At 52.6% G+C, this 22,823-nt stretch overlaps 1 protein-coding gene across 2 annotated transcripts; it reads right to left on the reverse strand.

Annotated features, from left to right (window-relative positions):
* Nucleotides 1-1,889: 1,889 nt before the first annotated feature.
* On the reverse strand, nucleotides 1,890-21,409 carry Prx (periaxin). 2 transcript variants are annotated; one of them, XM_005086561.3, is made up of 7 exons: nucleotides 21,293-21,409; nucleotides 16,903-16,946; nucleotides 16,719-16,817; nucleotides 16,505-16,630; nucleotides 12,750-12,906; nucleotides 6,405-6,601; nucleotides 1,890-5,807 (listed from the first exon to the last, which is right to left on the reverse strand). In XM_005086561.3, exons 4-7 carry the CDS (start codon nucleotides 16,529-16,531, stop codon nucleotides 2,100-2,102), a joined length of 4,089 nt encoding a protein of 1,362 aa, XP_005086618.2. In that variant the 5' UTR covers nucleotides 16,532-16,630; nucleotides 16,719-16,817; nucleotides 16,903-16,946; nucleotides 21,293-21,409; the 3' UTR covers nucleotides 1,890-2,099. The 2 variants fall into 2 exon arrangements, with proteins under 2 accessions (XP_005086618.2, XP_040590406.1); XM_040734472.1 differs by lacking the exon at nucleotides 21,293-21,409 and adding an exon at nucleotides 18,529-18,609.
* Between the last annotated feature and the right edge of the window lie 1,414 nt (nucleotides 21,410-22,823).

Consider the following 22,823-nt stretch of genomic DNA (forward strand, 5'->3'; position numbering starts at 1 on the left):
CTGTTTGACAAAGGTGAGCCACGCAATGGCCACCTTTGGCTTTCATGTCTACAAGTTTGCACACTTGGGGGGACTTTTGCTATTTGTACAGTTTGGGGATATTGGATTGGTCATCCATGCCTTCTCCGAGGAGTGCTGTTGGGAAGTATTATTTTTAAGGTTGCTGTGAGACTTCGTGCTACATTTGCTTCAGTGAAGCTGATTCGTTGCTTGTCCAAAACACCTGATGGCCTAATAAAGAGCTGAACAGCCAGTAGCCAGGTGGGAGCAAGGACACGAGAGGAGTGGGCGGGCAGAGAGGATAAACAGAAGGAGACACAAGGAAAGAGAATGGACAAGAGAACCAAGAAAGGAGGACATCAGAGGTCGGCCACCCAGCCACCCAGCCAGTCACGGAGTAAGAAGGAAAGTAAGAATGATAAAAGCAGCCGGGCGCTGGTGGTGCACACCTTTAATCCCAGCACTCGGGAGGCAGAGGCAGGCGGATCTCTGTGAGTTCGAGGCCAGCCTGGTCTACAAAGTGAGTTCCAGGACAGCCAGAACTATTACACAGAGAAACCGTCATAAAAAACCGAAGGAGGAGGAGGAGGAGGAGGAGGAGGAGGAGGAGGAGGAGGAGGAGGAGGAGGAGGAGGAGGAGGAAGGAGGAAGGAGGAAGGAGGAAGGGAGGAAGAGAGAAAATCTGGCTAGAAATAGAAACAAGCCAAGCTAAGAAGCTAAGGCTGGGCACTCAGAATTAACAATAAGTCTTCGTGTGTGACTTATTTGGGAGCTGTGTGTCACAGAGAGACACTGAAGACAGTGGAGGCCTAGATCCCTGCCAGAGGGACTAAGGCAAGGGGAAGGGTGGTCCATAGTCCCCAGGAGCTGAGACCCAACAGTGTGGGACGTTCCAAACCCTGGGACCTGATCCTCAGAGGAAGCCAAGTGTTAAAAGCTGAGGTTCTGAAGCCTTGATTCCAAAGGAAGAACCTCACTCCTTGGGTGAGGCCCTACGTGTACAGGGCAGTCAAACCAGACAGACAGGAAAGGGAGGGTGCAGGCTGGCCGGGGTGGCCTTGGTGGCACACCTCTGTAATCCTAACTGGCTCCGAAGGCTGAGGCAGGACGATGAAAAACAACTGAAAGCCCATTTGCTCTTCAGAGTGAGATCAAAGCCAGCCTGGTAAACAGTGAAATCTGAAACTAAAAGTTAAGTAAGGGTTTGATATAGTGTTTGTCTAGCATGGATGGGGCCCTGAGCTGAATCCCCAACACCACATAAAACCGGCACGGTGGCATGTACCTCCAATCCCAACTCTTGGGATTCTACAGGCAGCAGAATCAAAAATCAAGGTCATCCTTGGCTACATTGTTTGAGATTAGTCTGATACATACCAGACTGTTCCAAAAAGGGAAAATGAAAAGGGGGTGGGGGGGAAATGGCTCAGTGGGAGGACCTGGGTTCAGTTCCTAGCGCCCACGTGGTGGCTCGCAGTGTCTGGAGTTCCTGGCCTCCACAGGCACCAAGCACACATATGATTACACATAAAGCAATAAATTTAAAGTGTGTTTTTTAAAACAACTGAAGCTGTAGTTCTGGGGTAGAATACAGGGCCCAGCATTCATGAAAGCCCTGCTCTGGAGCTCAATTCCCAAGCTACCAAAAGTAAAATAAAGTCTTGTTTAGGAAACAGGAAAGATGGACAAAAGTTCATTTGCAGAGAGTAGTGGGTCCCCCAGGACAGCTCAACTAATATAAGCCTGTGGGGGGGGGCGGGGGAGCACAAATGAAGGAGACCTTCTCTCTCTCTCTCTCTCTCTCTCTCTCTCTCTCTCTCTCTCTCTCTCTCTCTCTCTCTCTCTCTCACACACACACACACACACACACAGGAACTAGGACACGTGGCAACTTTGGATTATTTTATTCACATAGCTTGGCATGATATACAGGCACTTCTGCTAATGAGGTGGCGTGCGCCACTGGCTCCTGCCTGAGTCAGCTGCCCACCTTCGAGCCCTCTGAGGATTAGTATACTAGTAATGTCACACGCAAAATGGGGGCGGGGTTGGGCTGGGGGATGGGAAGGCAAGAGGGGGACCCACATGTGTCCAGGGCTTCAGATGGCAGCAGCCTGGGTTCCCTCGATCCTTGCGGAGCCTGGAGCTGCTGTTTCTGAAAACCCCACACTGGGCAGCCGGACCCTGAATCCACCCTCCTCCCGGTCCCTACTCCCACTCCGGGCCTTGGGGCTTAACGACACCCTGGGAAAGCGGAATTTGGGTGACTTCTCCCCAACTGGGGACTTGGAGGTTGCTTCAGCCTCTTGTCCCTTAGACACTTTAGAAGGGGAAGCCAAACCTACACGAGGCAATCGGACCCTGACCCGACCACGGCGACCGGAAGCCCCTTCCCCACTTCCCTCCTCCTCCTCCTCCGGGCTTGGAGAGCCTTCTCCAGGGACCGACTCGCTTTGGCTGAAGCCCACTCTGGGCAGCCTGAGCTTCGGACTCTTAGCCTTTTCTCCAGCTTCTGTTCCTTCCTTAGCCTTCACTAGGCCAAGCCGGGGCAGCCGAACCTTGAGCTTGTGTCCGGCATCCCCATCACCCTCAACCACTTGGTACTCCGCGTGGCTACTCACGGGTGAGGTGAGTTCCACGTCAGGCAACGAGAGCTGGAAGGTGCGCTGCGCCCCGGGGTCCTGGTGCTCAGTACCCTCTCCTCTGCCTCCTGCCCCCAGCGCGGGCAACTTCAGCTTCAATCCGCCCTCACTCTTGGCTGCATCACCAGCCTGGGCTTCATGGCTCAAGCCCACATCCAGCTCTAGCTGGGGCACTGTCACCGTGGGCATCTTGAAGATGCCTTCACCCACTAACAGGTCACCACCTGCCCCCTGGGTTCCAGGCAGCTCCAGCGTCACCTGTGGCACCTGGACCCTAGAGCCTGCCGTGCCCTCTGCCGAAGGGGCTGTCATGTCTGCGCCTGTCTCCCGGAAGCTGGTCAGTTCTACCTGGGGCAGCGAGAGGCCCAGTGTGGGCACCCTCACCACTCCCTCCTGGACCTCTGTAACCACCTGCCCAGTTGTGGACACCTTCAGACCTGATGGTTTCTCTCCACTGGCGACCTCCTCTGCCTCCTGAACTCCTGGTGTGACCAGTTCCACCGCGGGGATCTTAAGCTGCCCAGCTATGGCCCCCAGTTTCTCCCCAGGGCTAACGCGTCCATCCTCAACTTCTACTTCCTTCCCTCGGGACAGCCCAAAAGACGGCATCTTCAGCTTTGGCATCCTTACCTTGCCCTCCCAGCCCCGACCCTTTCCCTCAAGCTCAGCCTCTCCCGCCACTAGCCCTTCGGCTTCAGAGTCCCGGCCTTTCACCCCAAACTTGGGCAGGGCAAACCTGGGCCCCTTGGGCTTGCTGTCAGCCCCTGCTGCCTCCACTTTGCCTGGGGGCAGATGAGCATCCAGGCTGAGCTGTGGGATGGTCAGGTCCAGGGCGGGCAGCAGCCCGGCTTCCCCAGCGCCCTTTGCACCCGCTTCGGCCCCCGCGCCGCGAGCTTTGGGGCGCGAGATGGTAAACTTGGATACCTTCAGCTTAGGGGCTCGCCCAGGCCCCTCCACCTCTGCCTTGACCACTTTGGGCCCTGAAAGTCCAAATTTGGGCAGAGAGAACTTGGAAGTGGGTTTGACTTTCATTTCTACCATCTCTAGCTGCTCTTTCTCAACTTCAACGGTGGGCAACTGTGGAGTTACAATCTCCACAGAGGGCACCCGGAAGCCAGCCTCTCCAACACCTGCTGCCACCCTGGGGCCCTCTGGCCTCTCCACTTTGCCTGAGGGGGCTTCTTGGACTTGTCCTTCCAGGCCCAGGGCGCCCGGTAAGTCAAGCTCCACAGAGGGCAGAGACAGGGAGGGGACACCAACACGGCCCACCTCACGGCCCACCTCTGGCTGCAGACAGGGAAATGTCATGAGTTTACCTGGAACCTCAACACCTGCCTCACTGGGCTTGCCCGCCTTCCCCAACTTGGGCATGGTCACCTTGGGCAACTTGAAACTAAATTCAGTGCCTTCTGCCTGCTCCACCCCAGCTCCTCTCTGTACCTCAGGAACCGTGGACAACTTCATGTCTGGCACCTTGGGCAGATGCACCTCTGGGACCTGTGACACTTGGATTTCAGACAGCCGAACGTCTGACACTTTGGGCAGCTGCAGCTCCGGGAGGTGGACATCAGGCACGGCCTTCTCGGGCACTTTGGGGAGTTTTATTTCCGGAAGCTTCATTTCCGGGAGTTTCATATCAGGCACTTTGATCTCTGGCACCTTGGGCAACTGGACTTCTGGGAGTCGAACATCGGGTACGGCCATCTCGGGCATCTTAGGGAGTTTCATCTCTGACACTTTGGGGAGCTGTAGCTCTGGGAGTCGGACATCGGGTACGGCCATCTCAGGAATCTTAGGGAGTTTCATCTCTGACACTTTGGGGAGCTGGACTTCTGGGAGACGAACATCGGGTACGGCCATCTCGGGCATCTTTGGGAGTTTCATCTCTGTCACTTTGGGGAGCTGGACTTCTGGAAGTCGTACATCAGGCATGGCCATCTCAGGCATCTTCGGGAGTTTCATTTCTGGGAGCTTCATTTCTGGAACTTTCGGAAGCTGGACATCTGGAAGGTGTACATCAGGCACGGCCATCTCAGGCACCTTTGGGAGTTTCATCTCTGAGACTTTGGGCAGCTGCACCTCTGGTAGGTGAACATCGGGTACGGCCATCTCTGGGATCTTTGGAAGTTTCACCTCTGACACTTTGGGCAGCTGTACCTCGGGGAGCCGCACATCTGGAATGGCTGCCTCTGGCACTTTTGGGAGTTTGACATCAGGAACCTTAGGGAGCTTTGCTTCGGGCCCTTTGGGTACCTTGACCTCAGGCCCAGTCACACCAATGCCAAAAGAGGGCATCTTGAGGGTGGGTAGCTTCAGCTTGCCCTCAGGGACAGCTTCAGGGCCAGAGGGCCGGGGCTCCAGGAGAGACAGCCCAAAGGTGGGCATTCGAAGTCTGGGACCCTTTGCTTGGACCTCAGGGATGCCCTTGACCTCCTTGGCCTCAGTAGCTTCCTTTCCTCGGACCCCAAAGCGGGGGAAACTGAGGCGGGGCATCTTCAGGGCCACCTCAGGTACCTCTCCCGGGGCCTCCACCTCTGTCCCTGGCAAAGCCAGGTCCACCCCCACAGAAGGTGCTGCCACATCCAGGGTGGGGACCTTCACCACCGCAGCCCCTTCCTGGGTGTCCAGGCATGGAAGTGTGGGAAGCGAGGGCAGGGGGGGGAGCTCCACTTGTGGAACCTGGATTCCTGTGGTTGGGGGCTCCACAGCTGCAGCTGGGGCCCCCAGCCCCAGGGCTGGCAGGTGAAGGGAAAAGCCTCTGGCTGCCTCTGCGGATGGGGGCCCCTTGGGAGCTGACACCTGAGGGACACCCACTTCAGCACTCGGCAGCCGGGGCCCAACGAGCTCTAGCTGAGGGGCTGTGAACCCAGCTCCTGGGACTACCTCAGCCTCTGCCTTGGCCTTCCTTGGGGGAGGAGCAGCAGCAGCCATTCGGGCTACCTGGGCCTCTTGGGCCACTTCTCGGACACGTAGCCGAGGCAGCTGGAGACGTCGGCGGGCAGGGGCAGCCTGGACAGGTCCCTTGGCGACCTCGGCTTTGAGACCCCGACGCAGTCGGGAGAACTTGGGAAGGGAGAACTCCACGTCAACAGGGGCCAAATCTGCGGGGGACCCCCAGGCCCCTGGCACCATCTTCTTCTTCACAGGGGACAGACGCTGGATGTTCTGAGGAGAGAGGCAGGAGAGAGGCTGTGGGACAGTGGGAGGCTGGGAGTGGACAGAAAATTAAAATCCCACCTAGTATTAGACCAGGCTGGGGACGTATTGGGGTAGAATGTCCCCCAAAACACCATCCACCTTGCTGCCTGTCACTTCACCCCAGGGAGGCAATGACAGTCTTTTGGAATGTCACCGTGAATGGACAGGGGTGGTAGCAACATGAACCCAAAAACTCCAGGCCTGTATTCAGGGTTTCCCCCCATGTCCTCATTGTAGAGATGGGGAAACCAGGACCCAGAGAGGAAAAGGAACTTGGGTCACTCAGTAACCCAACAGCCCTTACGCTAGAATCTGGCTTTCCAGGAGGAAGCCTGGTTTCCCTGGTGGGGGATGGGTGAGAGTCACCTTTTAATTGGCGCATCCTCCTCGGGAGAGTGGGGGCGGATTTATGAGCAGCGAACCAGGGACAGAGGGTGAATTAGTGTTGGGTTAGTGATAAGACAAAGGGACAAACTGGGCCATGATGGCAGGGAGTTGGGTTTACGGCGCAGAGACCAGGTCGCTGGGGCAGGCCTGGGCCGGAACCGGGCTAAGCACGCGTACCAGCTTGGCCACTTTGGCCCGCGGACCCTTCATCTCGTAGCCAGACACTGTCCCGGGCCGCAGCGCCAGGTCCCCCGTGGGCACAGTGCGCTTCAGGCAGAAGGAAACCTTGTAGGGCTCGGCGCATTGCAGAAGGCGAAGTGCGTCCTCATACTTGAAGTTCTCAAAGAACACGCGGGCACTCAGCAGCTGGTCCCCTGCAAGCGAGGCGGAGGGGGCGGGGAGTGAGCGTCTCCTGGCTCCACCCACACTGGGGCTCGCCCACTTCCTAGGAGTCAACCCCGCTTCTCTGGGCCTCTGGCTTGAGAGGAACCCTCAAAGGTAAGGGCTCCAGGAACGAAACTGGTTCTGTTGGCTTTAGCCACGACCCTTTCCAAATTGAACCAATCCGCTCAGGCCCCTTATGGTCGCCTCTCCATCCTCTTATTCCATCATCATTCAGACTGAGTAACATCCATCAGAAAGTAGCATCCACGAGCGCCCGCAAGGGTTTCGTGTAGTTCAGACTACAGGCATGTCACCACTCCCGGCTGTGATAACTTATATGGCAGTACCTTGTCCTCTGTTGGAACCCGAGACGTAAATCTGCAGAGATCCACCTGTCTCTGCTTCCCAGGCGCTAGGATTAAAGAAGTGTGTTGCCACACTTGCCCTCTCCTTGATTTTTTTTTTTTTTTTTTTTTTTTTTTTTTGGTTTTTCGAGACAGGGTTTCTCTGTGGCTTTGGAGGCTGTCTTGGAACTCGCTCGGTAGACCAGGCTGGTCTCGAACTCACAGAGATCCGCCTGCCTCTGCCTCTCGAGTTCTGGGATTAAAGGCGTGCGCCACCAACGCCCGTCTCCTCTCCTTGATTTTAATGTATGTGGGTGTCTACGTTTGCCTTGTTTATGTGGGGGCTCTCCGGGGCCAAAAGAGGGCCTCACATACCCCATAGCCAGTAACAACTGGCTATGACTTACGTGACATGGGTGCCGGGAACTGAACTCGGGTCCCCTGAAAGTACAGCAAGCACCCTTAACCATGGAGCCATCTCTCCAGGTCATATAACACCTTTTTTTTGGGAGGGGGTTTCGAGACAGGGTTTCTCTGTATTGTTTTGGAGGCTGTCCTGGAACTCACTCGGTAGACCAGGCTTGGTCTTGAACTCACAGAGATTGGCCTGCCTCTGTCTCCCGAGTGCTGGGATTAAAGGTGTGCGCCACCACCACCTGGCCCTATAACACCTTTTATTATTGTGTGTGTTTTAATACTTATTTATTCATTTACTTATTTAGTGTGTGTGTGTGTGTGTGTGTGTGTGTGTGTGAGAGAGAGAGAGAGAGAGAGAGAGAGAGAGAGAGAGTGTGTGTGTGTGTGTGTGTGCTAGTTCACACAGAGACCAGAAGAGATCTCCCGGAACTGGAGTGACGTGGTTGTGAACTGCCCAGTGAGGGTGCTGGCTGTGGTGTCTTAACCATGGAGCTCTTGTTTTTTGTTTTTTGTTTTCTGAAGCTGGGCTTTCCCTGTGTAGTTCAGTCTGGTCTTGATCTCTCACTATGAATCCAAGGCTGGCCTCCAACTATCAGTATTTTTCCTCAGCCTCCTGAGTACTAAGGCTACTGTGGGCCAGCTGAGAAATTTCGTTAAACTAAGTAAAATGTCTGCTTCTAGCTGGGCAGTGGTGTGAATGGCTTTAATCCCAGGACTTGGGATGCAGATGCAGGTGGATCCCTCTGAGTTTGAGGCCAGCCTGGTCTACAGAACAAGCTCCAGGACAGCCAAAGCCACAGAGAGAAACCCTGTCTCAAAAAATAAAATTAAATTAAAACAGAGATGTCAAGCCGGGCAGTGGTCCCAGCACATGGGAGGCAGAGGCAGACAGATCTCTGTGAGTTCCAGGACAGCCTCTGAAAGCCACAGAGAAACCTTGTGTCAAAAAACAAACTAAACAACAACAACAAAATACATCTGCTTCTAACATCCAAGTTTATGTTTCCATCCTTGAATGCTCTCTTCTACACATACAAAAGGCCCCCAACCTCTGCAGGGAATTTTTTTGGAGCACTATCCACCCCCAGATATTAAAACCATGAATGTGCAAGTCTCATATAAACAGGTATAGTATTCGCATAAAACCTACACACATCCTCCCTGTACTTTAAACCACCTCTAGATGCAGGGCAATGGTGGCGCACACCTTTAGTCCCAGCACTCGGGAGGCAGAGGCAGGCGGATCTCTGTGAGTTCGAGACCAGCTTGGTCTACAAAGAGCTAGTTCCAGGACAGCCTCCAAAGTCGTAGAGAAAGCCTGACTCAGAAAAAAAATAATTTTGGAAGTGCACAGGTGCTGGAGGCCTGAATGGCTGCTGGAACTAAAAGAATCTTAGAACATTTGAACCATGGGACATTTTTCATTCTCTATACAGATGGCAAAACTGTAGGGACAGAGGGCTGGGGAAATGGCTCAGTGGTTAAGAGCACTGGCTGCTCTTCCAGAGGCTCTGAGTTCAATTCCCATATGGTGGCTCACAGCTATCTACAATGAGGTCTGGTGCCCAGCCTGCAGGTATGCATGCAGGCAGAACACTGTATATATAAGATATTGATATCAGAATCTCAGAGCTGCAGGCCTGATGGCACAGAATAATAGGACCACAAGTTCAAGGCCTGCCTGGGCAAGTTAGCAAAAGAAAAAGCAACAGCCAGCCCCAGCATGGTGACACACACCTTTGATCCCAGCACTCAGGAGGCAGAGGCAGGCTGATCTCTGAGTCTAAAACCAACCTGGTCTACAGAGCAAGTTTCTAGGGCAGCAAGGGCTACACAGAGAAACCCTGTCTCGAAAGAAAGAGCAGGGTCCCCGGAGGAGTAACCAGTGCTCTTAATGAGCCATCTCTCCAGTCGTCTCAATGGTGCTGGAGATTGAGCCCAGGGCATGCTGGACTGATGTTCCCACTGAGACACAACTCCAGACATCTTTTCACTGTCTTTGAGACAGGATGTTACTAAGTTGCCTAGGCAGACCTTTGAATTTCTATTCTCCTGCCTTGGACTCTTAAATCATTTATCTTTTGAGACAACGTCTATGTGGTCAAGGTTCCCCTGCTGACAGGCTGGGACCAGGCACAGCTCCAGATTATGTCTGATACAGTGTAAATGCTACATAAATAGTTGCTCTTTTGTTTCTTTAAAGATTCATTCCTTCTTTATATGTATCAGTAGTTTGCCTCCATGCATGACAGAGAGCACAGAGGCCAGAGGAGGGCATGTAACCCCTGGAAATGGCAGTAAGGGACCATTGTGAGCCTTCATGTGAGTGCTAGGAACTAAACCAAGACACTCTGCATGACCAGCAAAGGCTCTTAACTTCAGGGCCACCTTTCTGACCTCTCAGCTGTGTTGTTTAGGGGATAACGACAAGAAAAAAAGTCCAGATATGCTCAGTGTGCCCCACCCACCCACAGATATTTTCCGTCTCTAGTTGGCTAAACTCTCAGACACAGAATTCACAGACGTGAAGTGTGGATCGTCTACCCAGATGCCCCTCCCCCCTCCAGCTGGGCGTGCAAGAGACAGCTCTGATTTAAGAGGCCCAGATTTGATGGGTCTGACAGCACCTGTCTGTCATCCCAGAGACCCCTAGGAGGCTGGGGAAGGAGAATCTTGACTCTAAGGCTAGCCTGGATCACATAGGGAGACTTGTCTCAAAAAATAAACTCAGCTGGGCAGTGGTGGCACACACTTTTAATCCCAGCACTTGGGAGGCAGAGGCAGGCAGAGCTCTGTGAGTTTGAGGCCAGCCTGGTCTACAGAGCGGGAGTTCCAGGACAGCCAGGGTTACACAGAAAACAAAAACAAACAATGAAAAAAGCTTACAGCCTTGGTGTTTTTCTCCCAGTCTGAAATGAAATTGTCCCTGAGTTTTAAAACAGACAAACATAAACACCTACACTTTGTCTTTCTCCGAACAGGTATCAGTAGACTATTCCACACCCAGGTAAAAACTCCTGGGGAATACTAGGGCTGAAACCTAGGGCCTCATCCATGCTAGCCAAATGCTCTACCACTGAACTACAGCCTCAGCTCAAAGTGACCCCTAAGAACATCCTTGAGACCTCCCTCTCCATCGTACATCACACCTAGATCCTGGATATTCTGGATCCAAATCCTCCTTTTCATTTCCAACAACCCCATCTGTGGCAGCTCATCACAGAGCCTCCCTGTTGTTCATTTTGCTCCTGACGCTGCCTCATACAGACAGACTACCGTGAATGAAGCAGTTGGACAGGCTGCAGCCCTGCCTCTCTTCTGCATCCGTCACAGAATAAAAGTCATAGTCCTGGGGGCTGGAGAGATGGCTCAGAGGTTAAGAGCACTGACTGTTCTTCCAGAGGTCCTGAGTTCAATTCCCAGCAAGCACATGGTGGCTCACAACCATCTACAATTCAATCTGGTGCCCTCTTCTGGTATGTAGGCAGAACGCTGTATATGTAATAAATAAGGCTTAAAAAAAAGTTGTAGCCCTTATGAGCCCTTCAAAATTGCTCTTCCTCTGACCTCTTTTTTTTTTTTTTTTTTTTTTTTGGAGGGGGTAAGGGAGGTTTCCAGACAGGGTTTCTCTGTGGCTTGGGAGGCTGTCCTGGAACTAGCTCTTGTAGACCAGGCTGGTCTCGAACTCACAGAGATCCGCCTGCCTCTGCCTCCCGAGGGCTGGGATTAAAGGCTCGTGCCACCAATGCCCAGCTCTGACCTTCTCACTAGTGGCTCCCCACTATGTTGTGAGCACTTTAGATACAGGAACGAAGTTCTGTTTGGGTCACCAACGTGGCCAGAGCAATAAGATGCTTCGTAAATGATTCTTATGGAGCAGGGATGTATTTCACTGGTGGAACGCTTGCCTAGAATCCACCACTGAGGGGTTGGAAGCACCGTTCAGTCACAAAGCACTAGTCTACCAAGCCCAAAGATCCTGGGCTCCATCCCAAGTACGACAAAAATAAACACACATGTTTTAAAAATAATTAGTTAAAAACGAAAAGTTGTTACATGCAATACATAAGTCAAATCAGCTCTAGCCATGTTTCTTAAAACATCTTTCATTTAATTATTTAAGTTCTTCTTTCCACTTCAAGTTAACTCCACCCCTTCCTCCCGTCCCAATAACACGTTAATTAGCGCTTACATAGTGCTTATGTGACACTTAGCCGTGTGCTGTTTTCAAAACCTGACTCATTTGAGCTACATAATAACCTCATGAGGTCAGTGCTAATTATTCCCATTTAGAGATGAAAATATGGAGACACAAAAATATCACGAGGGTTCTGGGAGCCCAACACAGACAATGAACTGGCCGTAAATAATCACGGTGCCAGCTGGACACGGTCACTCAGGCCTGTCATCCAAGCTACCCCGGAGGCAGAGGCAGAAGGCTAGCAAGAAGGCTCAGCGGTTAAGAGTGCTCTCGGGTGGTGGCGGCGCACGCCTTTAGTCCCAGATCTCTGCGAGTTCCAGGCCAGCCTGGTCTACAAAGCCGAGTTCCAGGGCAGCCAGGGCTGTTACACAGGAAAACCCTGTCTCGAAAAACAAAACAAAAAAAAAAGAAAAAGAAAAAAAAGGAAAAAAAAGACAATCCCCCCGCCCCCGCAAAACACAGTGCAGTGTAAGAGTGTGCTCTCTGCTCTTCCAAAGGATCCGAGTTTGTCCTGGTACCCACTTGGCGGTTCACATGGATCCCACGCCCTCTTCTGGCCTCGGGAGGTACAGCAGGTACAAGGCACACCGACGTACTTGGAGTCAAAATATCCATACAAATAAAATAATTATTTTTCAAGTTCAAGGCCAGCCAGAGTTACACAGGAAATTCAAGGCCAGCCAGACTCCTCAAAAATTTTAAAAAGACTTAGAAATCTGGGCATGGTAGTACATGCCTGTAATTCTAGCTCTTGGGGACAGCTGCACAGTTGGTTCAAAGCGGGCCTGACTCAATTTCCCCAGCAGCGCCTCCCACCCGCCAAACAGTGAATGAGATGTCATTCAGTGGTAGAGCGCTTGCCTGGAATGCTCGAGGAGCTAGACTCAGGAAAAGAACAGGAAAGCCTCGCCCCAGCCCCGTAACCCCGCCTCCTGGCAAATAGGTTGCAACCCCGGGCCTGGACATCTAACCACACCTACTCAGGTCAGCCCCGTCCCCACCAAGCCCCCAGGCTCCGCCCCACCCCCGTCACGCCCTCGCCAGGCCCCCGACCCAAAGCAGATTCCTAACTCCGCCTCCGCAGAGCAGCCACGCCCCCATGGCCCTGGCCAAGGCAGATTCCTAACTCCGCCCCCGCAGACCCGCTCCGCCTCTCCCTATTCGGGCCACGCCCACCTTCCTGCAAGCTGAGGCTCCTGGCGGCAGGTGAATCCTCGCGCAGCTCGCGGACGAAGATTCCTTCTTTGCCGCCGCCCGCTACGTTGATGCCGCTGACCCCGGTCTGCGCCTCGGTCTCCACGATAATCTCCACCAACTCGGCTCGTCTCAGTTCCTGCAGGGGGCGGCGAGGGGTCGCCATGGCGCTCCGGGACGGCAACGCGCCCAGAGCTCGCCATGGTGGTCCTTCTCCGGGACCCGAGGAGCGGTTGAACTGCTCCACCCTCCCACTCGCTCTCCGGGGGGATCGGGGTCCGGAGGGGCACGGGGCGGGTCTGGAAGAGGAGGGGGTGAGTGGACAGGACTAGATCATCGGATGGGGCCTCTGGGAGGGCGGGACTAGGAGTGCCTCAGAGGCATCTTTGAAACTTATCCTCCCTCCCTCCTTTCCTTCCTTCCTTCCTTCCTTCCTTCCTTCCTTCCTTCCTTCCTTCCTTCCTTCCTTCCTTCTTCCTTTTTTCATTTTGAGACAGGACTCATGTAGCACAGACCTGCCTTGAACTCGTTATGTAGACCAGGCTGGCCTTGAGATGCCCCTTCGAGTGCTGGAATTAAAGATGTGTACACCATGCCCGACCTTTCGGTTTGTTGAGACAGGGTTTCTCTGTGTGACAGCCCCAGCCATCCTGAAACTCTCTTTGTAGACCAGGCTGGCCTGGAACTCAGCGATCCACCTGCCTCTCCATCCCAAATGCTGGGATTAAAGGTGTGCCACCACACCCGTCAATGCCAGACCTTTTAAAAAATTTATTGTGTGTGCATGCAATGTGCATAAGCATATGGGTGCCTATGGCGGCTGGAGGAAGGCTTGGGGTCCTCTATAGCGGGAGTCACTGGCAATTAGTTGTAAGCAGTTGGGTGTGGATGCTGGAAACTGAGCTCAGGTCCCTGACCTGTCCCCTTCCTGTTTGTTTATGGCAGGATCTCCTGAGGTTCAGCTGGCCTGAAACACTACTTACACCGGGCTGGTCTTGAAGTCACCGCCATCTGCCTGCCTCCATCTCATGCTGATTACAAGTGTGCCCCACCAAGATCACCCCTGCCCTCTTCTAAAAGGGATTCATTTGGCCTAGGCTGAGGTGGAACTCAAGGCAGTCCAACCTCAACCACCCAAACCCTGGGATTAAAGGCGTAAGACAAGATACCAACTCTGGTATCCATAATCATATTCTAAAGGCCAAGTAGAGCTTTAAAAACCGTATAACTAGCCCAGGGAATTAACCCAGCGGTAGAGGCCTTGGCCCAGCATGTGCAAGGATCTGGGTTCCGTTCCCAATACAAAACCAAACAAACAAACCAAGACTTGTCCATAAAACATTCCACTTGATAGTAGTGGAATATCGAACAAGGACATGCTTCTAAGACAGGGAGGCACCCTGAAGTCACGCAGGGTGGGGTCCTGCCCCCGTGGGTTTGAATATGTGCAAGAATACTGCTGTGGACTTTCTAACTCTGAGCTATGCATAACTCCCCCAGGAGAGGGAATCCAGTGAAGGGGGGGGTGCGTGGGTAATGAATGATGACCACAGCAGAAGTGGCATTTGTGGTATTTACTGGCCCTGATTCCGAAACACACTAGAGGGTTCACATCTGCTCCCCAGAAGGAGAAGCGAGAGAGATCTGACACTGTCTAGGAAACCACTTTGCTGTGTGCATCTGGGAGTGCGCTGTGTGTTTTCTAGGCCTATTACTCTCCTGAAAAGTTGGTTAATAAACAAGGAAGGTATTCGTTTATGCTCTTTCTGAGTATGAAAGCACATGGATGAAAGTGTCCAGTGCAAGGCATTGAAACCACCCAGGATTGGTGCCCATCCCAGAGCGTGGAGAGGGAAAAACAGGTCTGAACCAGACGCCTTACTGCGGTGGCCTCTAGGGACTCGGTTGGGGCAATATGGAACACAAAAAGAGTTGGAGCCGGCTTCTGGGAACAGCATGGTCCTTCCGCTCCCCTGTGGGCAGAATCTCGCAGCATCCTCCCCATGCTTTTTGGGAAGTCACAGAAAGGCAGTAAAGCCTAGAAAGTTAGAGTGACCTAGCTAACACCACACAGCATATTAGACAGTCAAGCCTTGTCCTTAGGCATTCCACCCCAGGTCTCTATAAGCAATGGCCCCCTTGCCTGTCACCCTCAGCCTCCATGAGGCTCCTTTGTAAGTAGAGACACCTGGCCTGGTACCCAGTAGAAAAGGTTAAAACGGCTAACATTTAACTGAAAAGCAGTGACAGTCACTGAGGGTGTTCCCTTGGTGCCAGACTGTGCAGATGGCCAAAAAGTGAATCCTCAAAGTCCCCAAAGGTGGGGACCATTGCCCCATCTCACCAGTGGGAAATCTGGGACAGGAAGAGGTTAGGTCCCCTGCCTAAGGCTGCACAGAAAAAGCAATGTAGGACTCCTGTGGGCATCAAGTCCTACACACTGGCCCTGTACTTCCTCACCTCTCCTTTGTAGGGGGGTATTTTGACCCAGGGTCTTATTCTGTAGTCCAGGTTGGTCTCTAACTCATAGTAATCCTCCTGCCTCAGCCTCTTGAGTACCAACGCTGGGACTACAAGCATACACCCATGCCTAGTTATACTAGTTATACTAGTCTCTTCTGATGAAATATTTCTGTTGAATTGTTTGTTTTGTTTTTTCAAATTTGGGTCTCAAGGCTGTCCTGAAACTCAGTATGCATACATACCACAAGGGCCTTGAACTCACAGAGATCTGCCAGCTTCTGCCTCTCAAGTGCTAGGATTAGAGGCCCGGGCCATCATACTCAGCCATTTTCTAATTTAATTTTGAAAGATTTGGGGAGGGAGCAAAACAAGAATGAACAAACAAAGATTTTATGTTTGTTGGTGTTTTGCCTGTATGTCTGTGCTCCACACCGCTTGGTGTCAGTGGAGGTCAGAGGAATGTGTCATCTTCCTGAGACAGGAGTTACAGGTGTTTGTGAGGCCCTGTGTGGGTGCTGGAAATGGAAAAATCCTCTGAAAAAGCAGCCATTACTCTAAACCACTGAGCCATTTCTCCAGCCCCTTGGGTTCCTTTGAAAAGTGTTTTCTGTTTTGTTTTTTGTTTTTGGAGACAGGGTTTCTCTGTAGCTTTTGGTGCTTGTCCTGGAACTCACTCTGCAGACCAGGCTGGCCTCAAATCCACAGAGATCCGCCTGCCTCTGCCTCCTGCGTGCTGGAATTAAAGGTGTACGCCAGTACTGCCCCGCCATTTTAAAAGTTTTATTTACATCCGTGTGTGTGTGTGTGTGTGTGTGTGTGTGTGTGTGTGTCTGTGTGTGTAGAGGTCAAAGGAATCCATTTTGGGAACTGTGTCTTTCCAGAGACTGAACTCACGTGGTCAGGCTTTGCAGCAGGCACCTGTACCCACTGAGCCATCTGGCTGGTCCCTCTACTGGGTGACATCATCATCAGTGCCAAGGATTGAACCCAGGACCTGGTGCATATTAGGGTAATTACCACTGAGTGACATTTTTTTTTTTTACCTCTTTGAGACAGAGTCTTACAAAGTTGCCCAGGCTGATCTTGAACTTGGAAGCTAAGCTAACAGGCATAAAAGCCACCGCACCTATCTGGATGTCCCACGCTATGTGGAGCATTTTCTAATTGTTAATTTCCTCCTTCATATTTACTACTTCCAGCTTACAGGTCTGGATACTGAGTTCAGAGAAGCCAGGACATGCCCCCTTGGCACCCTGGCCTGTGGACACACCCACCTCAGCACTACGGCTCCTGGCCTCCATAGCTGGGCAGAGAGTTGCCCGGGCCTCAGGCTCCTGTTTCCTCTCCTCCTTCTGCTGTAGGACCAGCTTCAGCTCCTCATGGAGCAGCTGCCGCTGAGCCTGGGGGTAAAGATGGGGGCTTCAGGCAGGGAGGGATTGTGGGGTAGGGGTGGAGTCGGAGTAAGGGTAGTATGGGACGGCCCCTCACCGCTTCCTTGGTGCTGGTCTTTTCTCCTGACGGAAGCCCCACTCGAGGTGACGCACAGCTGTGAGCAGGGATTTCACGCTTCCTTTGAGGTCTTGCTGCCTGCCAAGGAGAGACAAAGGGCCATGGGACACCAGACAGGCCCAGGGAAGACGGAGAAGAGTGTGTGTTACCAGCTGGCACTCACCTGAGGGTCACCTTCAGCTCCCTGGGCCTCCTGGGTCCCGGGCTCTAGGAAGACAACATACACAGTAGTATTACTTGCCAAGCCCCGGTGGCTTCCTGAGAGCCTGACCCTGTGCCCATCCTGACAACTCTTTCTCCACAAGTGCCGTATGGCTAGTTCCAGGCCAGCCTGAGGTACGTAGTGAGACACCGTCTCGAAAGCTTGAATGCAGAGCCAGGCCTGGTACCATACTCTCTCTGTAGATCTTGAACTCAGAGATCTGCCTGCCTCTGCCTCCCAACAGCTGGTGCCACCACCTCCCGGCTTGCTCTGAGTTTTGGGACAGGGTCTCAGTACATGTTAGCTACAAATTCCCTTCATAGCTGAAGATGACCTCGAACTCCTAATCCTCCCTTTTTAGCCTCCCAAATACTGGGGGGTTACAAGTACACGACACTGGTTTCAGTTTACCAGACACGCGCTTTACTTCTGAAAATACGTCCTCCTAGAGACGTCAAGGGAACTTGTGTCCGTGTGGAGCACACAACCCAAGAAGAAGGCACAGAGCCGGCCCCTCTGGGGTATGGAGGAGGGGATTGTCCCTGAGTTTGGCCCCCACCTGGCATGCCAGCCCGCCAACCCCTGCTCCACAGGGAAAGGTCAGGCACAGGCGGCACATTCCCTTACACAATGACCCATCTTCTCTGCCAGCGGGTACCGCTGCCCACCCGCCCACCCACCCACCCATCCCAACACAATGGCCTTTCATAGCTCACCACTGGGGCGGAGGAGCTCAGTAGGCAGAGCGCTTGCCTAGCATGCAAAAAAGACCCTGACCCCAAGCACAGCTTCCCAGCACCACATCAGCCAGGCTTGGCGGTACACAACTACAATCCCAGCCCTTGGCAGGTAGAGGCAGGAGGATCCGACGTCATCCTTAGCTTCATAGGGGCAGCTACATGAAACTGGGTATCAAAAAACGACAAACGTAGCCCGCAGTTGGCCGGACTAGACAAACCTGACAGCAACACCCTGGGGTCTTGGATTCTGTGTCCAAGCCCCCCCTGCTGAGCCTTCACCTCCTGCCCCTACGATGACTTCCTCGTGAGCCAGGCCCTGGGAGGGCAATCACAGATCTGGAATTCACCCTGAGTATGCAAAGGCAGAGGTCAAGGCTCAGAGGGAAGAAGTTAACCTGTTTGGAGTCACATAGCCAGGATGAGGTGGACCTCTACTCTATTCCTAACTTTCAATGGCAAGTCCCAAACTGCAGGACCACTGGGGCTGAGGAGTCAAACAGAATCAACTCCAGAGGGACCACGTTAGTGCCAGGCCTGGCCTATGCAGCCTCATGGGACCCTAGTTTACAGGCAAGTAAAGGAAAGTTGGAGACAGAATGTCAGAAACTGGGCATGGTCAAAGACTCCTGTAATCAAACAGGATTATGAGTTAGAAGGCAGCTTGGGCTACATGAGACTATGTCTCAGAAATACTGAAACATCAGGAGTGGGAGGCAGGAAGATTTACAGGTTGTGGCCAGTCTGGGATACATAATGAGTTCTGGGTCAGCCTGGACTACAGCATATGACCTTGTCTCAAAACAAACAAAAACCCCCCAAAAATCCAAATCCACATAAGAGTTAATACCGTCTGTAGAGAAACTGGGGCCTGACAGAGTGGCAGATACCAAGGAGTGTGTTGTAGGCTACATTCTCCTTACTCTGGGCCCAGCGAGGCTACACCTAGAACCTGACACAGGAAGCCTAGGCAGACCAGGGGCGAGACAGTGTCCTCCCTGTCCATCTGCGTCCGGAACAGCTGCCCAGCCCAGGTTATATTTAGGCGACCCAGCCCCTTCCTGAGCCACGTGCCCAGCTCCTGGGCAGGGTTGAGGGCAGCTTCCGAAGGAAATGCACCCTCCACAGGCACCCTTTGTTCTCAGAACTGCCCATCCCACTAGGTGAGGAAGCTGGAGATAGGCTTCCTGGGTGTCCCTGGTTTGTGTCACAGGAAGAGGGAATGGAATCCTCCTGGTGAATTGTGACCAGGCAGAACTTTCTGGTTGACAACAGTTCATTTCTTGAGGTGCCACATAACATATGCCTTATATTCTTCCAGACTTTTCAAGGACCCCGTTTCTTGAGTATTTACTGTGTGTTAAGGTATGGAAAAATAATGTCTTAGCCAGGCAGCGGTGGTGCACACCTTTAATCTTAGCATTTGGGAGGCAGAAGCAGGCAGATCTCTGAGTTCAACTCCAGCATGGTTTACAGAGTGAGTTCCAGGCCAGTCAGGACTGTTGCACAAAGAAATTCTGTTTTTTTTTAAATGCTGGGTATTGAACCCAGGGCCTCATGGTCACTGGGCAAGCATTCTTCATTCTATTCCTGAGCTACCTCTGAGGCCTCTACTTTTCTTTTTTTTTTTTTTTTTTTTTTTTTTTTGGGGGGGAAGGACAGGATCTCAGGTACCTCAGACTAGTCTCTGGCTCCCTGTGTAATCAAGGATGACCTTGAACTTTTTGATCATCCTTCTCCTGCCTCCCTGATGCTGGGGTTACTGGTCCAATCACACCAGGTGTATGGGATGCTGGAGATAAAGCCCTTGGCCCCTTGCATGCTAGCCCAGCCTTCTTTCCCCTCCCATTTTGAGGCAGGGTCACACTGAAGGGCCCAGGCCGGCCTTGCGGTGGGTATGGCAGACCCACAGCACCATATTAGATGCTATTCAAGTGTCTGTCTGTCTGTCTGTCTGTCTGTGTGTGTGTGTGTCTGTCTGTGTGTGTGTGTCTGTGTGTGTGTCTGTCTGTGTGTGTGTGTCTGTCTGTCTGTGTGTGTGTGTCTGTGTGTGTGTCTGTGTGTGTGTCTGTGTGTGTGTCTGTGTGTGTGTCTGTCTGTGTGTGTGTCTGTCTGTCTGTGTGTGTCTGTCTGTGTGTGTGTGTCTGTGTGTCTGTGTGTGTGTCTGTCTATCTGTCTGTGTGTGTGTGTGTCTGTCTGTCTGTGTGTCTGTCTATCTGTCTGTCTGTGTGTCTGTGTCTGTGTGTCTGTGTGTGTGTCTGTCTGTGTGTGTGTGTGTGTGTGTCTGTCTGTCTGTCTGTCTGTCTGTCTGTGTGGTGTGTGTGCTGCAGACAAACTGGCTGGCTTTGAACTCACCAAACAGCCCAGGTTTGCTTCCAACTCAGAATCCTCCGACCTTGGTTCCAAGTGCTAAGGGTCCACAGGCGACACTGCCTAGGCATCTCCTCCCAGTCTTATTATGTGCCCTTAGACAGTGCCACACACACACAGACAGACACACAGACAGACAAACAGACACACACACAGACAGACACACACACCATACACACACAGACACACACCACACACTCCATACACACACATACACACACCACACACCACACACACAGAGTGGGTTCAAAAGTTCGAAGTAACAGATACTTTGAACATTCCTAGTATATGATAAGTGCTCAATTAATATAAATACTTTCTGGCCACAACAGAGGGCGGAGCCTATACATGTTTCTCAAATTCAGCCCTGTTTGTGTGTTTGAGACAGTGCTCCTGGTAATCCAGGCTGGCTTCAGACTCCCTAAGCAGCTGAGAATGACCTTGAACTCCTGGTCCTCCTGTCTTTCGACCTCTAAGTGGCGGGATTACAGGCATGAGCCACCACACCTGCCTTCCACGCCCAGACTTCACCCCACAGCAGCCCCCAAGCTCCGTCCAACCAACAGGGAACTTTCAGCTGAGGCACCAACTTCGGCTCGAGTCCAGCCTCCCACCGACAGATAGCGCTGCCTCTGCAGCTCCCACTTTCAAAGACCAAGAACCTTTTCCCCGGTAATCCACAGACTCCTCCAGCCAGACAAGCCGGCCGGCCTCCATCTGCCCGTCTTACGGATGGCAAAGCAGAGACAAAGGTTCGAGTCTCTGGCCTAAGGCTGCCTAGCCAGGTGTTGTCGGAAGTCCAAGGCCAGCCTGCGCTACATGGAAAGGCCCTGAGACTGTGTCTCAGAAAGCCACCAGGGCTACTGAGGCAGGAGACTAGCCGCAGAGCCTTGCCTAGCACGCGTGTAGCCCTGAACTCCATCTCCAGCATCGCCTGCACTTAGCATGGCGGTGCGTGCATGCCTGGGGTCACAGTCCTTGGGAGCTGAAAGCAGGAGGCCCAGAAGTCAGACTTACTCTCAGTTACATAAACTGGAGGCCAGCGGGGGCTACGGGAACTCAAAGACCACCCCCACCCCCAAAGAAGAAGACAGGACTTGAACCCAGAGCCTGGTTCCAAAGCCCATGAATTTAACTCCTCTGCACCCTCCCTTCCCAGCCCTCCCAGAACCCTAGGTTGTGTTCCTGGGGCTACTCAGCTGAGCCTCCCCAGCATAGCCAGCTCATTAGTATTTCTTTCTTACCGTTGAGTCTCCAGACACCTGCAGAGCTCCTGGTCCGTCTGTTCAGTGCCAGCCTTGGGCTGGCAGGGAAAAGGAATGGGAAGGGGGGAGGAAGGGAGGGACCTTGGCCATCGGCTGCCTTGCTGTGACGTCACCAAGGGTGGGTGGTGGGGAAACAAACATCCCCTTCTCTGAGATGTATCCATCTATGTGCAAGGGGGTGGGGACATGGAAACTCCAATCTCTCCCTTGCCAGAGCGCAGACCTCCACCCCAGTCCTGGCTCAAGAATCTGCATACCATCCCCACTAGGAGACCCAGCACCCTACCCAAACCATCTCTGGCTCCTGGACCCAGGCCTAGCCCACACAGTCCCTGAAACTCTCAAGACAACCTCCTGCATCCTCTCCCTGATAACGTGGGTTCAAATCCCAGCCCAGGGAACTTCAGCAATCACAGGGCATCTTTGGGCCCCAATGTCTTTGTCTTTGAAATAGGGGTACAAGAATGTTCACATCTTAGGTTGTCATCGAGTCAAGTGGGCTTTAAGACCTAAGTTGGGGGCCAGCGAGGTGGCTCAGCCAATGGTGGCCCTGGCCATTAAGCCCAAGGACCTGAATTCAGTCCCTGGACCCACGTGATGGAAATCCAGAACCAAGTCATGCAAATTGTCTTTTAACTTACACACAAGCACATACCCTGTGACATGTACGCACACAGAAATAAATTTAGTTTAAAAAATCATAAACAAAGATAAGGACTCAGCAGTTAGATCATTTTGCTGTTTTTCCAGAGGACCCAAGTGTTCCCATCCCCACCTCGGTGGCTTAAAACCGCTGGGTACTTTAGTTCCCGTGTATCCGACACCTCTGACTTCATCAGCCATCTGTCCACGCAGACACTCTCACACATAATTAGAACTAATAAAGAACAAATGCTTTAAAAAATAAGCCGGGGTTGGGCTTTGGTGGCGCACGCCTTTAATCCCAGCACTCGGGAGGCAGAGGCAGGTGGATCTCTGTGAGTTCGAGGCCAGCCTGGTCTACAGAGCGAGTTCCAGGTCAGCCAGAGAGAGCTACATACTTATTTCTAAAACATTCTCAAAAGTAAATAAATAAATGGCAAGAAGGATAAATTACTTTTGCTATTGTTGTTGTTTGAGGTTTCCTTGTGTAGTCCTTGGCTACTGAGTGTGGGGCCAGACTCATGAGATGGTGTCTCAAAAACCACAAACAACAAAAGACTAGCTAGGCCTCCCCGGGGGAGGGGGTGGGGCTTTGAGCCTTTTACCACAGACTGGGCACAGGAGAACTCCATCCAGTTTACTGTTTAATGAAATCACTGCTTCGAGTGGCACTTATATCCCAGGTTGTATGCCGGACCCCAGTGCTTTGCCCCTGCCTCAGGGTGGGCTCATTATGTCCAGTTTGTAACTACCCAAGAAGGAAATGATGAAGCTAACATCCAGCCTCAGCCGTCTGGCCTTCCAACTCACAGTCTTGAAGAAGGAAAGCAGCGGTCACAAGATCACACACCGCAACCACTGAACCGAG

This window comes from Mesocricetus auratus, unplaced genomic scaffold (genome assembly GCF_017639785.1).
Source record: "Mesocricetus auratus isolate SY011 unplaced genomic scaffold, BCM_Maur_2.0 Super-Scaffold_100038, whole genome shotgun sequence".
Lineage (NCBI taxonomy): Eukaryota > Metazoa > Chordata > Mammalia > Rodentia > Cricetidae > Mesocricetus > Mesocricetus auratus.